The 18,572-nt window shown below is 42.3% G+C and overlaps 1 protein-coding gene across 1 annotated transcript; it reads left to right on the forward strand.

Annotated features, from left to right (window-relative positions):
- Positions 1 to 5,441: 5,441 nt before the first annotated feature.
- LOC139416096 (protein tyrosine phosphatase domain-containing protein 1) lies at positions 5,442 to 15,383 on the forward strand. The gene is made up of 13 exons (XM_071164373.1): positions 5,442 to 5,476; positions 6,538 to 7,183; positions 7,312 to 7,392; positions 7,492 to 7,610; positions 7,746 to 7,883; positions 8,034 to 8,305; positions 11,317 to 11,619; positions 13,610 to 13,861; positions 13,961 to 14,077; positions 14,313 to 14,414; positions 14,507 to 14,587; positions 14,705 to 14,815; positions 14,896 to 15,383. The coding sequence occupies exons 2-13, from the start codon at positions 7,008 to 7,010 to the stop codon at positions 15,034 to 15,036; spliced, it is 1,893 nt and encodes a 630-aa protein (XP_071020474.1). The 5' UTR covers positions 5,442 to 5,476; positions 6,538 to 7,007; the 3' UTR covers positions 15,037 to 15,383.
- Positions 15,384 to 18,572: the final 3,189 nt, after the last annotated feature.

Genomic DNA, 18,572 nt, shown 5'->3' on the forward strand with positions numbered 1-18,572 from the left:
CAGCAGTACACAAGCTCATAATGCGCAATGCCAAACGTTGGCTGGAGTGGTCTTAAGCTCGCCGCCATTGGACTCTGGTGCAGTGAAATGCGGTCTCTAGAGTGATGAATCACTTTTCACCATCTGGCAGTCCGATGAACAAATCTGGGTTTGGCGGTTGACAGGAGATCACTACCTGCCCCAATGCATAGTGTCAACTGTAAAGTTTAGTGGAAGAGGAATAATGGTCAGGGGCTGTTTTTCATGGTTAGGACTAGGTCCCCTTAGTTCCAGTGAAGGGAAATCTTAACGCTACAGCATACAAGGACATTCTAGACAATTCTGTGCTTCCAACTTTGTGAAAACAGTTATGGGTAGGCCCTTTCATGTTTCAGCATGACAATGCCCACGTGCACAAAGCAAGTTCCATAAATAAATGGTTTGTTGAGATCGGTGTGGAAGAACTTGACTGGCCTGCACAGAGCCCTGACCTCAACCCCATCGAACACCTTTGGGCTGGATTGGAACACCGAGTGTGAGTCAGGGCTAATCGCCCAACATCACTGCCCGACCTCACTAATGCTCTTGTAGCTGAATTGAAGCAAGTCCCCTCAGCAACATCTAGTGGAAAGCGTTTCCAGAAGAGTTGAGGCTGTTAAGGCAGCAAAGGTGGGACCAACTGCATATTAATGCCCATGATTTTGGAATGAGATGTTCGAGTGAGATGACGAGCAAGTGTTCACATACTTTTGGTCATGTTGTGTATGTCCCTTACCCTAAACCCTAGAGTGGTTATACATTGTATTTAAAGTAGTTACTCTAAAAATGGTCCTAATCACACCTAATCATGTGTGAATTCAGCTCAGGGGCGCAACTTTGGTTTTAGAAGTGTTGGGGGTCCTCCATCATTTTTTTGTGGCATTTAAAGCTAATTTCCTGCATTTCTACTAGGGCTGTCCTTGACTAAAAAATTATCTTGGTCGACCAAGAGTAGTTTTTTCTTTCGACCAATCAATTGGTCAACAGTTTTACACGTTTATTCTTTCATATACAGGTGTATACCCCATGTGTTTTATTAAAATCAACTAGGCTATATGTACTGAACTTGTCTGATACTTTTACTACGCCGTTTGATTAAATAATTAAGACACACAAATGTCTCAAGAGGGAGCCAGAGATCAAGATAGCTTAACTAGAAAAAACAACCTGTTCCCGACCCTCCTCCTGGCCTTAACAGATTCTGCCTTTAAGCTCCTGAAGTTGCCAGTAATAGGCTACATCAGCAGTTGGCAACCTTTTCCATTTGGAGCCAATTTATCTTACCATTTCTACCAACCTGCGTGCCAGTTATAATTTATATAGGCACATATTCGTGGAAAAGTTTCATTTAATTTATAATAGTCTTGTATTTCAAAAGCATTGTCTGTGGTTAATCTACAATCTGTCTAAATCTAAATGAAAATTATACAAATCTAAAAGTAACTTTTATTGCCATTGCCAACTATGTAAGAATAGCCTACATAAAGCCAACACATAAAAACATTGCAGCCTGGTAGGAAATATCCTGATAAAATTAAATATCCATTGACTACGCACGGCCTGTCTGCAAAGAACTTGAAACATTGTATCAACTATCAACTGGGTTGCCCAAAACATGCTAGCAAACTTGAAACATTGTATAAAATATTCTGTGTCCCCAAGAGTTTCCCGGGCCAGTGAGCTCGGGACAGACGGCTGTAGACTATTTGTCCAAGGGATAAAAAGTCAGCAAGTATTTTATGACGTTTCCACTGGATCAGGGAATTACATTTTTCCATTTCATGCTGTTTAAGGTGAAGAAAAATTACTTTGAGAAGCTCCACAGCTCATTGGTGGTGGTGAGTTAAGACAATCAGAAATACTATCAGACATCCCCAAATAGGAACATTTATAGGGCTACATTTGCACGCAGGCCAGGTAGACTAGTCATACTTCTGTATGCGTAATCATGAGCGCGTCCTTACTCAACGTTGACAGGAGCATTTCAAACAAGACTATCAAAAAATTGCCATAACTCATAAAGGTCATGAAATAAACAAAAACTTGTTTCTCACAAGTGTAGTATAGGTTGTGAGTTCTGCAACACACATGTCCAATCTGACAACGAGAACGGTAAATAACTGTAATAATGAATGCATTAACAGAAATTACCATAACCAAACAAACATTGCAGATTAGAAATTGATGGACACAGCAAACAGTGCACACAATAAAGTTATAAAACAACGAAATGGCGGGAGAGAACGCATTCTGGAGAGAGACGTGCCTTGTGTATCTGAGCCACAATCCCAATATTCTTGGATAGTGAAATCCCTGCGGCCTCCTCAACGGATTAGTCCACTGAGACAGGCGCAAATCAGACAGGAGTCTCGTGTGCCATGAAAAAATATATATATTTGTGACTGCTGGACAAAAAACCCTGAATGTTTTCAATACAGACCCCTTTTGTCATACAGTATTCCATATAAGGCACACAGACCTTATAAAAGTTGCACAGTATAAACTTAACCTTGTAATAAATAAAATCTAGTGATACTTAAATTCACATTTCGGCCATCAACTGTGACATTGTAGGAGGATAACCACCCTTCCAATTAATGGCAATGCCTTTCTTACCCCTGTAATTGCTAGGTTACAGTTTCTTCTGATAATATTCTCCAGTATCAACATTTCCAAGCAAACAAAAACAGGTAGAAGGGAAAATCTTTAGACATTCTGAGATAAAAGAACATACTCTTTGACAGAATACTCTCAGTTACTGAGAAACAAGATTCTCTGTTCTGATGAAACCAAGATTGAACTCTCTGGCCTGAATGCCAAGTGTCAAGTCTGGAGGAAACCGGGCACCATCCAGTGAAGCATGGTGCTGGCAGCATCATGCTGTGGGGATGTTATTCAGCGGCAGGAACTGGGAGACTCGTCAGGATCGAGGGAAAGATGAAAGGAGCAAAGTACACAGAGGTCCTTGATGAAAACCTGCTCCTGTGGGCTCAGGACCTCAGACTGGGGCGAAGGTTCACCTTCCAACAGGACAACAACCCTAAGCACACAGCCAAGACAACGCATGAGTGGCTTCGGGACAAGTTTCTGAATGTCCTTGAGTGGACCAGCCAGAGCCCCAGACTTGAACCCAATCCAACATCTCTGTAAAGACCTGGAAATAGCTGTGCAGCAACGCTCCCCATCCAACCTGACAGCTTGAGAGGATCTGCGGAAGTGGGAAAAACGTCTCAAATACAGATGTGCCAAGCTTGTGGCATCATACCCAAGAAGAATCAAGGCTGTAATCGCTGACAAAGGTGCTTCAACAAAGTACTGAGTAAAGAGTCTGAATACTTATGTAAATCCAATATTTCAGTTTTTTATTTTTTTTATAAATTTGCAATAATTTGTAAAAAAAAACAACGTTTTTGCCTTGTCATTATGGGGTATTGTGTGTATATTGATGAAGGAAAAAAACTATTTAATCAATTTTAGAATAAGGCTGTAACCTAACAAAATGTGGAAAATTCCAAGGGGTCTGTATCCATTCCTCATCATCAATAGTGTCTCCCAGGTCTTCCTCAAAATGTTCTTGACATGTTTTGTGTCATCAGGAAAAGCCTCTCAAGCTTGGATACAGTTTGGAAATCAATTTGATGTTTGTCAGACTGCCTAAAAATAGTTTCAATCTTTGAATATTCTGGCTTGTCAAGTGTTTGCTGCACAGAGAGAATAAAGTATCTACAAAAGTTCACCTCAGCACCGTCACAGACTGGACTTCCCTGGTTACCTTACCCTGCTGAAACCCCTGTCACCATCTGATCCTTCTCAGATAAAGCATGACAAAGAATCACTGTGGTGTACATATATACATTATATTATCCAAGATTAGAATCAATGGTTCAGTATTTGAACATTATTATTATTACAACATCATTATTCCCAGATTCCAGACTGTACCCTACCAATCAACTGAAGATGGAACTTGTGTCCATTCACTGATTGTTATAATATACTGCAAAATTCACCTGAGCTCTGTAAACTGGTCTTTCCTGGCTGTCTGACCCTGCTGGGACAACTGTCACCATCTAATCCTGCTAAGACATGTTGAGCATAGTGTTGTGTACTGTGAACCATGGCAGTGAAGCCTATTGAGCTCTTTATACCATGTCAGTGTGAAAAGTAGGGACTTAGCTAGGGAAACTGACAGATCAATAATATTAAATTGCTATACTGACTAATAAAAACTCACATTGCGCTGTAAAAAAAAAAAAACATCTTAATATCGGTCTTCAAATCGTTTGACTGCTGGTTTCATCGTTTGATTCAGGTCTAGTGTGATGGAGGCAAAACTAATAGCTAAAATCAGCGAGCTAGCTAGCTAACGTTAGCCATATTTTGGCTAGCTATAATTGTACAACAGCTGACGAAAACTATCCAAGTTAATTTACTTCCATTGAAATGGGACTAAAAGGCTACAAAACATTTCATACAGAAACAGCTACGTGACAGATAGCTAGAGACTAGAGCTGAACTGGCTGTGGTAGCTACTAGCTCACTAAATTAGCTCATTCTCTTCAGACAGAACTTCAGTCGAGAGGGGATGAAACAGTACTGTAGCTAACGTTACATGTCAGTTACACAACTAGCTCAGCGCTGGAAATAAATACTTTTTTCTGTTAAGTCAAACAGCGGTTACATTGCCAGCTACACAAGTCAAATAAAGATTAGCCAGTTTCTGAGCAACACACACGCAGACAGCAACACTGTGCCTTTTCAGAAGCTTTGCATTCACACAGACTGTCTGCACACTCTGTGGTGTCCCCACGGTCCTAAATTCAGCTGGTTGAAACTGCCAAACAGCCTACCTGACTGCTCTGAGGCATCCGCATGGTCCTTAAGGACACCGTCCCCAGTGAAAGTTGCGCCCCTGGACTTCAGGCTGTTTTGAAAACCCTTTTCACAACAGATACATAACTGACCTCTCATGGACACTGCCTCATGCTGCATGTGGTCTCAATAAAATGTATACACTCATCTTTATGTATGTCTCTATTGGGATAGAATTGACCTATTCAATTGTCTTGTATTTAGGAACAGAATAGTAATGCACTTTTAATTGAAAGATGAAATAAATAATTTTTATTGTGCTAATGTCAAGTCAACGATAGTGAAATAATATCTTCTTTAGCTTTCCAATTGTGCACATACTGTATGTTGCAATATCACAATCACAGCAACACTTAAAGACATAATCAAAACGTGTCCAGATGGCTGAGAAGGATAAGGATCATGTAGGCAAGGCGTGGACAGGAGTACAGTATAGATCTTATATAACAGAGATTACTATGATTTGTGAATGTCTGTTCTAATGTTATTATGACAGCTAATAAGGCTTAGAGATCCTGGGCCGGCACACAGCAGTGTGTGTGTGTATGAAATGGAGCTCGCCTCTCTCCGAGATGTCACCACAAAGGTAAGACACGATACAGAGAAGGGTATTGTTTTAAATTAATGTACATAAAATGAATCAGAAAGAGATTATTATTATCAGTCAATTAATTAATGGCACTTTAATGCAAGTAAAGTTGTATGGTGTGGTGCTGCACAAAAATATATTGTTATTATCATCCAATTCGATTTATTAAATAATTGCACCTTACTTTAACCCAATTCTCAACCAGCTGGTAGAGCATGTTTGACAATTACTTCTTTTTTGGGGACAAAATATCTTCACTTGAACTTGATTGGTCAACTACCCCAGCCCTCCTGTATCAATTTACATAATTTGTATCCTATTTGGTTGCTGCAGTTCAGTGTTGTGGCACTCTAACTTTGCCCACTAAGATGGCTGTAAGAAAACTCAAAATCAGTCACCAAAGGTATAGGATAAATGGCAGGATTTAATTTGTTGAGAGATTTATATTGCAATATTCTGTTAGTAGAGACATTGAAGAGTATGAATATGAAAATAAATAGTTAAAATGTAAAAAGGCTAAAAAGCAATACTTTAAAAATAAATGTGCTCAACCAGGCGATTGATATGTCAGTAGAAACGTATGGTGGACTAAGAATAGGGTGCATTTATTTTGGTGAAAATATGATTGAATTGGCAACATAAATGGTTAAACCACATAAAAGGTTAAACCACATTGTATGACCCATTGGGTCCATTAATCAATATTCAGATTTAAAGGGGCACTCCACTCAAACTATCTTGTAGATTTAAAAAAAATTGTCTACCTGTTGACAATCGCAAAATATTTTGCATGTCAGCAGTCAAGTTTTTAAGATATTGGATTTTCAAGAATCATAGTGTAAAAAAAAAAAAACTATCAGAAGTTCTTGAGTTTTTAGTAATAGGAATTTAAGGTTAAATATGTTTTAAACAAGAGTCAGTTAAAGGGTTTTAAGCAATCAACTATCTTGGTATGATTCTGGTCAATCTAGTCACTAGAATGTTTAAAATACTGTGATAGAGAGACATATCTGCAACATTTATTGACTATATTTTCTTTACTTTTCCAATTGTACCAGCTACTGGACTCTTCATTTACCACACAGTCCCATAGGTGAAGTTCGCCGGTTCTGTAACCCTACAGAACTCTGTAACCCTACAGACCTGGCCACCTGCATACTGTATATACAGTAGGATACTTCCAAATTAACCAACTTGTTGTTCTTGAGGGCATATTGACTTTACATCTCTGCATGAGGCTGAGTTAAGTCTGTGAACTACTCCTGGTACTTGCACCGCACCTGTTTCTCCCCTCCCACTGGACCAAGAGGCTATCTTGTCCCTCTAGAAGTCAACAAATGACTTCAGGTGTCTGCATAAGGCCAGCCACCACAGTACACTACACACTATAACCCTGCACTTCATCATATAATATTGTCCACTGGACCAAGGAGCTAGCTTGTCCTCCATAGGGTTCAACAATTGACTTCAGTTCTAAGGTTTAAACTGACTCTGTGAACAACCCCCACTACGGTACATACTATCCACTATGCCCACGGTGCCGGTGCCTCGTCCAGCCTACTCCCAGGCCAGAGAAAATCTGGTGAAGGCCATCCCACCCAAGATCATTTGCCTACTGGCCTGCGGAGGATGGGACTGCCGCTATGAAGGACCAGCCTGCTGGAGGCCCAGCCAACAAGCTGTACAGGGACTCTTCTCACACTGGTGAGGAGGGGGGAGAGAGAGGGAAGGAGGGAAAGAGATACAGAAGAGAAAGAGGTGGGGAGGGAGAGATCTGCATGGGAAGGGAGTGATGATTGGAAGTTCTATATTCACTTCTGTTCTGTTCGCAGGGTGACAGATGACATTGTGGCCATGGCACGACCCTCCTCTCACCTCATCAAGAAATACAACATCATAGAGCAGTTCCAACGGTAAATAGTCATGTATATGTGCATGTCTGCATGTCTGCCAACGTGTGTTCGCGTGTCCACCCTCTTTCTCCTCTAACTGATCCGGTTCTCTCTGACCAGGCTGAACATCAAGTCCATCATCAACATGCAGTTGCCTGGGGAGCATGCTCACTGTGGGCCTCCACTGGAGCCAGACACTGGATTTACTTACTCCCCACAAACCTTTATGGAGAATAATAGTAAGACTATACTGTATTTATACCTAGAGTATATCTACAACACACACTTTACTTTAGGATTGTCTCTGTGGCCTTACGTTAATGAAATATGTGTTCTTGTCTTTCCTTCTGTGTGTGTGTGTGCTTGTGGTGCAGTCTTCTTCTTCAACTTTGGCATGCCGGACTTCGGTGTGTCGTCTCTCGTGGGGATGATGGATGGAGTAAAGGTGTTAGCCTTCGCTGTGAAAGAAGGGAAGGTGGCGGTGCACTGTCACGCAGGCTTGGGGAGGACAGGTGTGTGTATATTTTTGGAGAATCCGGTTCTCAGTACATCAATTGTCTTCATTGTTCACTTAATTTAGAATATACATTGACTGCAATCAGAAACATATTGTCCATAAACGATCCTGCAAAAATTGGCACACCTCCTGTCATTGTTGACAGGTGTCCTGATAGCCTGCTACCTGGTCTACACTCTGCGTGTGAGCCCCAGTGAGGCTGTCCACTACGTGCGTATCAAACGTCCCTGTTCCATCCAGACCCGGGACCAGATCAGCCTGGTGTTTGACTTTGCTCGTCTTCTGGGCCCTCAGCTGGCCCAGTTCCCTGACCTCAGCCTGCGCCACGGGGCCCAGTTCACCCTGCTGCAGTACCTGCACCGTCAGGCCCTCCTCCTCCATGGCCAGGAGGCCCGCACCCTCAGGCACACTCCCAAGGTGTCTGTTTTGTATAATTATTTTGGCAACACTATCTTTCTTTTAGGTAATAAGTAATGTAGGGTAGAGTGGGGTAAGTTGTCAAGTAGGGTAGAGTGGGGTAAGTTGTCAAGTAGGGTAGAGTGGGGTAAGGTGTCATGTAAGGGAGAGTGGGGTAAGTTGTCATGTAGGGGAGAGTGGGGTAAGTTGTCAAGTAGGGTAGAGTGGGGTAAGGTGTCATGTAAGGGAGAGTGGGGTAAGTTGAGCAAAACCTTGCTTCTAGGAAATCATATACAAAATGAATCATTTTACAAAATTGAGCAATAAGTCTGAGTCTGTGAAGGAAGAAACCACATGGAAAAAGTGGAAAGCAAGTTGGGTAAAAACAAAGAAAGGATTTTCACCAAGTCAAATGAATTCATTGTGTTAGAGCAGTGGTTCCCAAACGTTTTTTTCGTCCCTTACCCCTTAAAACATTCAACCTCCAGCTGCATACCCCCTCTAACACCAGGGTCAGCACACTCTCAAATGTTGTTTTTTACCATCATTGTAAGCCTGCCAAACACACACACTCTATGATACATTTATTATTAAACATAAGAATGAGTGTGAGTTTTTGTCACAACCCGGCTCGTGGGAAGTGACAAAGAACACAAATAATATAATAATAATCAATAATTTTGCTCTTTATTTAGCCATCTTAAACCCTTATTTGTTCATCAAAAATTGTGAATAACTCACCACAGATTAATGAGAAGGTTGTGCTTGAAAGGATGCACATAACTCTGCAATGTTGGGTTGTATTGGAGAGTCTCAGTTTTAAATAATTTTTCATACAGTCTGTGCCTGTATTTACTTTTCATGCTAGTGAGGGCTGAGAATCCACTCTCACATAGGTACGTGGTTGCAAAGGGCATCAGTGTCTTAACAGCACGATTTGCCAAGGCAGGATACTCTGAGCTCAGCCCTATCCAGATTAAATTCTGATTACATTTGTTTCTCACAGAACCGCTTGTTGCAATTTCGATGAGGCTCTCTTGTTCAGATATCGGTAAGTGGACTGGAGGCAGGGCATGAAAGGGATAATGAATCCAGTTGTTTGTGTCATCCGTTTTGAGAAAGTACCTGTGTAATTGCTCACCCAGCTCACTCAGGTGCTTCGCTATATCGCTATATATACATTTGACATTGTCCATAAGCTTGAGTTAATTTGCACACAAAAAATAATACAATGATGGAAAGACCTGTCTGTTGTCCTTGTTAATGCAGACAGAGAAGAGCTCCAACTTCTTAATCATAGCCTCAATTTTGTCCCGCACATTGAATATAGTTGGGGAGAGTCCCTGTAATCCTAGATTCAGATCATTCAGGAGAGAAAAAAACATCACCCAGATAAGCCGGTCGTGTGAGAAACTTATGCAAGCAGTCAGACTAGTGAAAATTATGGTCAGTAAAGAAAACTTTGTATCTCAATTTTAAAAAACATGTCAATACTTTTCCCCTTGATAACCAGCACACTTCTGTATGTTGTAGAAGTGTTACATGGTCGCTGCCAATATCATTGCATAATGCAGAAAAAACACGAAAGTTGCTTTAACAAAGCTAACCATTTTCACTCTAGTGTCCAAAACATCTTTCAAGCGGTCAGGCATTCCCTTGGCAGCAAGAGCCTCTCGGTGGATGCTGCAGTGTACCCAAGTGGCGTCAGGAGCAACTGCTTGCATGCGCGTTACCACTCCACTATGTCTCCCTGTCATGGCTTTTGCTCCATCAGTACCGATACCAATACATCTTGACCACCAAAGTACAGTTGACGTCACAAAGCGGTCCAGTACTTTAAAAATACCCTCTCCTGTTGTCCTGGTTTCCAGTGGTTTGTAGAAGAGGATGTCTTCATTAATTGACCCCCAATAAATGTAACAGACATGATGCTTGTATCTAAACCAAAGTATATAATTTTAAGATTGTTCTGTACAACTTTATCATCCAAAGTAAGTCTGCTGCTCTTGTGTTTCAAAATTGCATGTTTCAATTCTCTCTTCCACAGCAGGTGTTTTGATATCAAATAACCCTGCAGTCACATTTAAAGTGGGACATGGTTGATTCTCTGCTTTGACATCATCTTTCTCTCCATGCTTCTTACAGACACTTTCAATGCCCTTGTCATCCACATGCATGTCCTTTCTTTTTCACTTTCGATGGTCACTGTCATTAGGCACTGGCTGCTGGTGGGTGGGACATTACTGTTAGGAGCACTCCCACAGTCATCCATACTAGTGAGGTTTGATATGTGGGGACCTGCTCCACTGCTAGGGTCTGGGTTCCATGTAGAGTCAGATATGAGGTCCTAAACCTAGCATGAAAGTACATCATTGTAGCTGTGTAGGTTTAATATAGTCAAAATGTTTGCCTTGGGATGAGATGAGCCAATGGCAAATGTAAGTGTTTTCTTCCCAGGCATAATGCAAGGCATTATAGCTGAAGATATGAGTTAACAACAGAGCTTGGCCTAAAGTAGTGTTTGTTGGGTGTTAAGCCTGTGCTAAAAGATGCTTCAAATTATTAAAAGACAAAAAGCGTTTGTGATTGTGTTGAATATAAAGATTAAAAGGTAGTGTTAATACCTCATTCAGTACAGAAATGTGTAGGCGGCTTAATTTACCCTGTCCCGCGGCTCAATTTTTTTAGGGGGTACAAGCTATATTTTCAAAACCTGTAATATTTACATGAATTCTGATTTTTTTTCCCCCCAGGGATACACAACATCCTGAAATATTAGTAGACATCATTGTTAGAAAGAATACTATATGTACCTTGACGGAGTGATACTGAATGAAGAAAATTACTTAACTTACCCCACTCTCCCCTACCTCCTTTGTGGTTGTCTGGAGGGTCTGGCTTTGGGTCCAACAGACAGATCACTCCCCATTCACTCTGCTCTCTCTCTCTCCATCTTCCACTCTCTACAGTATCCCATGGGTTCCTGTATCTGTTTCTAAAAGCTATCTGTTTTCATGATGATCATCATCTAGGTGGTGTACCTGTTGTGTGGCCGTCTTACTGCCCTGGCGTTGGGCCTGCCTGCCTCTCTGGAGGTGCATGCTGAGCTGGAGAGAAGGGCAGAACTGCGGGCCCTGGGCAGGGCGGTGAGGGAGACCCTGGTGGCCAAGCAGTACCTGCCCCTGCACCGTGAGGTCCATATGGGGTCCTGGGGAGGGTCAGGTTCTGTGTCCTCCTGGGACGAACCAGAGGGCTTTCTGGAGAGGAAGAGACAGGTACTGCTGGATAAACGCAGCTACAGTGACTCAGACCTCAGCAAGATCACTGTAAAACAGGTAAGGGTTAACATCAGGGTTAGACTGGGCATACACGTCTTCTAAAATCTAATGTGAGAAACCCCTGGACGTGGGTGCTCACATTACAGGATGATTTCCTAGTTCACCCTGCCCCATGTTTCTCGGTTGTCGTAGGAAAAAAATACAGACATGCAAACAGCAAGCTACTTTATTAATGTGCACATTATTTTGTGAAGACATTTTTTTTTTAAAGAGATGGATGCGCATAATATAGACCCGCAAATGGTTGGGCAGCTGTGGGCACTTTCTATTCTACAGAGGGAATTGGAGGTAATATAAACCATTTAATATTGAAAAGGCAGCTGTGTTCTCTCCACAGCTCCACAAACCTGTCCATCATCTCAGTCAAATCAAATGAAATTGTGTTTGTCACACATACCGAACACAACAGGTGTACAAGCCCTTAATAACCAAGAGAAAAATAAGTGTTAATTAAGTAAAAAATAGATAAGTAAAATAAATAAATAAATAATAAAAATTAAACAGCAGCAGTAAATAATATGTAGATATAGGTAGAGTTAAAGTGACTATGCATAGATAATAAACATAGAGCAGCTGCAGAAAAATTGGGTGGGGTGGGGGGGTAGACAATGCAAATAGTCTGGATAGCCATTCGATTACCTGTTCAGGAGTCTTATGGCTTGGGGGTAGAAGCTGTTAAGAAGCCTTTTGGACCTAGACTAGGTGCTCCGGTACCGCTTGCCATGAGGTAGAAGAGAGCACTAGGATGACTAGGATGACTGGAGTCTTCAGCAATTTTTAGGGCCTTCCTCTGATACCGCCTGTTATAGAGGTCCTGGATGGCAGGAAGCTGGCCCCAGTGTGTACTGGGCCGTACGCACTACCCTCTGTAGTGCCCTGCGGTCAGAGGCTGAGCAGTTGCCATACCAGGCAGTGATGCAACCATGCTCTCGATGGTGCAGCTGTATAATTTTTTTAGGATCTGAGGACCCATTCCAAATCAGTCGTGCCCTCTTCACGACTGTCTTGGTGTGTTTGGACCATGATAGTTTGTTGGTGATGTGGACACCAAGGAACTTGAAGCTCTCAACGTGCTCCACTACAGCTCCGTTAATTAGAATGGGGGCGTGCTTGGTCCTCCTTTTCCTGTAGTCCACAATCATCTCCTTTGTCTTGATCACATTGAAGGAGAGGTTGTTCTCCTGACACTACATGGCCAGGTCTCCTCCCTATTGGCGGTCTCATTGTTGTCGGGCCTACCACTGTTGTGTCATCGGAAAACTTAATGATGGTGTTGGAATCGTGGCTATGCAGTCATGAGTGAACAGGGACGATATGTTGGGGCGGTATGCAAATGAAAGTGGGTCTAGGGTTTCTGGAATAATGGTGTTGATGTGAGCCATGACCAGCCTTTCAAAGCACTTCATAGCTACAGACGTGAGTGCTATGGGCCAGTAGTCATATAGGCAGGTTACCTTAGTGTTCTTGGGCACGCGGAATATGGTGGTCTGCTTGAAACATGTTGGTACTACAGACTCAGCCAGGAACAGGTTGAAAATGTCAGTGAAGACACTTGCCAGTTGGTCAGCGCATGTTCTGGTAATCCGTCTGGCCCTGTGGCCTTGTGAATGTTGACCTGTTTAAAGGTCTTACTCACATCAGCTATGGAGAGCGTGATCACACAGTTGTCCGGAACAGCTGATGCTCTCATGCATGGTTCAGTGTTGCTTGCCTCGAAGCGAGCATAGAAGTAATTTAGCTTGTCTGGTAGGCTCGTGTCACCCACTCAAACTATGTGAGTCCTGACGTACTGATCATAGCCCAAGTTCAAATGATTTCAATACAATTTGTTTAGGCAAAAGCGAATTTGTGGCTAAATTGAGTAGTGTATCCCCGGCATTACTGGTTACAGGTGGAACATTCTTGAACATTAGTTTAGAAAAATCTGCATTGGTACTGGCAACATTCAGAGCCTTGATATTAACCACATTGCTTTATTTTCTTCCAGGATCTTGAGTTGGGCTCATACTGTACTGTACTAGATAGGAGTAAGAGAGACTGGTCTGGTTTAGAGCAGATTAGACCTGAAGTGAGACCTATGAGTCCAGTCCTGCCCACCCCTACAGTTGGCCTCTGTTCCAGTCCTGAGGACTCACAAAGACTCAACCTCCCAGCAGGTAGTGGGGCAACCAACAGTAACTGTTTAAAGTGCACTGCCAAGAGGGCGCCAGCGTTTCACAAATTCAACTCTTACATTGAGGTGAGTATCAGACTGTGTTACTGGGGACATACTAGTAAAAGTGTCTCTTTTTTAAAATATAAAACACATTCTTAATACACTATTTCCTGTGCTCTGAAGGTACGTAAAAACCAGCGTAAGTCCGGACAGGCCTCAGTGGCTCGGGCAGTTGCCAAGGAGATGGCAGATCTAAACCCCCCTGGAGAGACAGTTCTACAGAGGACAGCACTGCTACAGGTAATAAACTGTTACAGCAAGTTATCACAAGTTGAGCTGTAGTGTAGACTGTCTGGAAGTTACTAAGCTACATTGAATCTCAAGATTTGGGCCCTCCTGAATTGACTTAAATGAAATAGAATTTACCATAACTATGATTACAACATACTGGAATGGGATACCTTAATCTGTCATGGGCTGCCTACCAGTAACCGGAATCCTGACTGCACTCTGTTTTGTCTGTGTTGACTGACAGGAGGAGCTGAACAGCAGTGAGTGTGCCTGGGCCCTACTGGTCACAGAGTCTGATCCGCACGTACTCAGCTGTCTATTGTGGACCTGGCTGGAGAAACTCAAGGTCAGAGGGCTCAGATAAAGATCTCTCTCCCTTTATACTCTTACTCTCTTACACTCTCCTGCTTTTTATACTCTCTTTTGATCTCTCTCCAGGAGCCTGTTCTGAGTGCAGATGACGTAGAGAGGTTGACCTCAGTATCTCAACACGTGAACCATCTCAGTGTGCTAACGAAGGTGAGACCCACCAGTCAGACCATTGATACACGTTTAATCGTGTCATGGCTTACTTCGGGGTCTTCAACCTCCTTAGCAACTATTGTGTATGTGTGTGTGTGCATGTTGTCCCAGCAGCCCCAGCGCCACACCATGTCCTGTTTGCTGGGTTGTGTAGGTCAGGTGACCAGTCTGTGTCCTCAGAGAGAGGAGGCCGTGCTACGACGCCTGATACAAGCACTCACCAGGGTGAGTGTGTGCGTGTGTGCGTGAGTGTGTGTGGCAGTCATAGATCAAATAGTCTAACTATTGTTCTCTGTTTTCAATAGCACCCTCAGGAGGAGATGGAGAGCTATAAAGTCCTGATGAGAATCCTCAAGTCCAGCAATAGACAAACACTACATAACCATAACTCCCTCACACAGACCTCAGACTACACAAACACCTGCTCAAGAAGAGGAAACAATTGATTGATTGGTTGATGGGTTTATTGGTTGTACAAACTTAACTTCATAACCATTTGTATGAAGGGTCAAATATTTGTTCAATTTCTAGTGTTTTCTTTTCTATGACTAGGTGCAGTAAGCTCTTTACTGTTTTAGTGGTGCTTGGATGGGTGTAGATTCTATGAAGCATGGCCACGATCCTGATATTGGAGTATATTCTCTCTGCACATTACACAATACAAATATGTGTACCATTGACCTCATCCCGGCGTGTATTATTGTTAAAATCTTACATACACACTGAACAACAATATAAATGTAAAGTGTTGGTCCCATATTTCATGAGCTGAAATAAAAGATCCTAGAAATGGTCCATATGCTTGTTTCTCTCAAATTTTGTGCACAAATTTGTTTACATTCCTGTTAGTGAGCATTTCTCCTTTGCCAAGATAATCCATCCACATGACAGGTGGCGTATCAAGAAGCTGATTAAATATCATGATCATTACACAGGTGCACCTTGTACTGGGGACAACAAAAGGCCACCCTAAAATGTGCAGTTTTGTTACACAACACAATGCCACAGATGTCGAAGGGTTTTGAGGGAGCGTGCAATTGGCATGCTGACTGCAAGAATGTCCACCAGAGCTGTTTCCAGAGAGTTGAATGTTCATTTCTCTACTATAAGCCGCCTCCAACGTCGTTTTAGAGAATTTGGCAGTACGTCCAACCAGACCTCACAATTGCAGACCATGTGTAACCATGCCAGCCCAGGACTTCCACATCCGGCCTCTTCATCTGCAGGATCGTCTGAGACCAGCCACCCGGACAGCTGATAAAACTGTGGGTTTGCACAAATGAAGAATCTCTGCACAAACTGTCAGAAATGGTCTCAGGGAAGCTCATCTGCATGCTTGTTGTCCAGGGTCTTGACCTGACTGCAGTTCGGCATCATAATTGACTTCAGTGGGCAAACGCTCAGCTTCAATGGCTGGACAAGTGTGCTCTTCATGGAAGAATTTGTATGGCTTCGGGTGGGCGAGCGGTTTGCTGATGTCAACATTGTGAACAGAGTGCTCCATTGTGCAGTAGGGGTTATGGTATGGGCATGCATAAGCTACGGAAAATGAAAACAATTGCATTTTCCCAATGGCAATTTGAATGCAGAGATACTTTGACGAGATCCTGAGGCCCATTGTCATTCCATTCATCCACCGCCATCCTCTCATGTTTTAGCATGATTATGCACAGCCCCATGTCGCAAGGATCTGTACACAATTCCTGGAAGCTGAAAATGTCCCAGTTCTCCCATGTCATGCATACTCACCAGACATGTCAACTATTGAGCATGTTTAGGATGCTCTGGATCGACGTGTATGACAGCATGTTCCAGTTCCCGCCAATATCCAGCAGCTTCGCACAGCCATTGGAGAAGAGTGGGACAACATCCCACAGGCCACAATCAACAGCCTGATCAACTCTATGCGAAGGAGATGCATTGCACTGCATGAGGTAAATGGTGGTCACACCAGATATTGTGGGTGGTTTTCTGATCCACGCCCCTACCTTCTTTTTTTAAAGGTATCTGTGACCAACAGATACATATCTGTATTCCTGTGAAATCCATCGATTAAGGCCTAATGCATTTATTTCAATTGATTGATTTCCTTACATGAACAATAACTCAATAAAATCTTTGAAGTTGTTGCATGTTATGTATTGTCACGATGGTATGAAGAGATTCGGGAGACAGGCGCAGGAATGCGTAATAGTATTATTACGGCGTGCTGTGTAAAGGCACGGGGACAAAGACCAAACAAACACATAACAAAAACACAGGGTTGAAACCCAAACAAAAGAGTGAGGAGTACCTCGAATAAATAACACTAGCGCACAATGATTATCACACGCACCAACGGACATTGGAACAATAACCCTCCTCCGTTGGTGCGTGTGAGTACCTGTGCTGTGTGTTTTGGCTTTCATGCCATTGTGGATTGGGCAGATGATTACGGGTCTCATCCTGTGTGATAATCATTGTGCACTAGTGTTATTTATTTGAGGTACTCCTCGCGCTTTGATTTGGGTTTCAACCCTGTGTTTTTCTTACGTGTTTGTTTGGTCGTAATTTCATGCCGTAATTTGGGGCTTAATAAAAAAAACTTTTACGCATTCCTGCCCCTGTCTCCCGAATCTCTTCATGTCAACAGGACACGTACTTTTGTTTAGTGGAGTTATTTTTTACTAGATACAGTCGGTGGAGAGAGCAATACCTCACCTTTCAAAGTACAAAGCTGTATGTTTCTCTTGTGATACAGAATATATCCTGTCTAACATCCTGTATCACTCGATGGCACTATAACCTAACCATGAACTACAGACATGGAAACCTGTTATTTGACGGACCATATTTTTTATTAAACAAACAATATACATAGAACGAGTACATTCTTAATTTGTATCAGTTCAGTATGGTAATGACTGAGTAAGCCACTTACTATGGCACTTCAACATGATATACCCTCTCCCACCTGTGCTACTGCTTACTTACTCACTCCTCTTCCTCCCCAAGGTCACAATAAGCTCCCTCAACATCTTCCTTTGTTACTATGGGTGCATCATCCCAATAGTCTGAACTGGCTTCCTCTTCTTGTCTCCTTCCCTTCATCTACACACATTGCTTTCACCTATCCTGTCTTTTTACAGTTCAATGTACTTGTGCATGTAAAACCTGACACTAGTAAAGATGGAGGAGTGAAGATGAGGAGAGTGAGCTACTTTAGACTTTTGAGATAGATCCAGCTGCCGACCACTCAACAACACTACAAGTCCTGATCAGAGGCAGTTCTATGTCTCTCAGTTCTAAATCTTCAAAGCAATTCATTGATTATTTAGCAGTAAAGGTGTTGTTACAACAGAAACCATTTGTTTCGGGTTAATGCCCAAGGTTTATGAGTTCTACGATGCACCAGGCACATACTGTAAGTAACATCTTCCAAATGTGTCAAAAACACAGAATAGAACATACTGTGATGGAGAGTGGGGTAAATTGAGCCAAATGGGTATTTTGAGCCACCCTTGTTTCTAGGAAACCATACACAAAATGTATAATTTCACCAAATATTTCGGATGAGGTCATCATTTCATGGAGTCTGTAAAGGAAGAAACCACATGGAAAAAGTGGTAAGCAAGTTAGGTCCAAAACACTGATTTTCACCAAGTCAAAATGATTTATTATGTTAGAGGTTTCATGATGCTTGTATCGAAGAAAGAAATATACACGAGACAGCAAAGAAACTCTATCATATGGTTCAAGTTTCAGTTCAACCCACAGAACACTTAGAGCAAAACTGCATCTTGATACTCTTTTTCCTTTCCATCATCCATCTATCTGAAATTACAGAATGGGTTGGATGACGGAAGGTAAGTGGATGCTACACACCAGGACTGTTTTGCTAGCACAGACTGGAATATGTTACAGGATTCATAAAAAAAATTTAACCTTTATTTAACTAGGCAAGTCTGTGATTCATCCAATGGCATTGAGGAGTATACCACCT

This window comes from Oncorhynchus clarkii, chromosome 1, assembly GCF_045791955.1.
Source record: "Oncorhynchus clarkii lewisi isolate Uvic-CL-2024 chromosome 1, UVic_Ocla_1.0, whole genome shotgun sequence".
NCBI classification, from domain to species: Eukaryota; Metazoa; Chordata; class Actinopteri; order Salmoniformes; family Salmonidae; genus Oncorhynchus; species Oncorhynchus clarkii.

Coding starts and splice junctions, on each gene's coding strand:
- LOC139416096 (XM_071164373.1), top strand. CDS start 7,008: ATGCCCACGGTGCCGGTGCCTCGTCCAGCCTACTCCCAGGCCAGAGAA. Junction 7,184..7,311: donor CAGGGACTCTTCTCACACTG/GTGAGGAGGGGG, acceptor TTCTGTTCGCAG/GGTGACAGATGACATTGTGG. Junction 11,620..13,609: donor GCAAGATCACTGTAAAACAG/GTAAGGGTTAAC, acceptor ATTTTCTTCCAG/GATCTTGAGTTGGGCTCATA.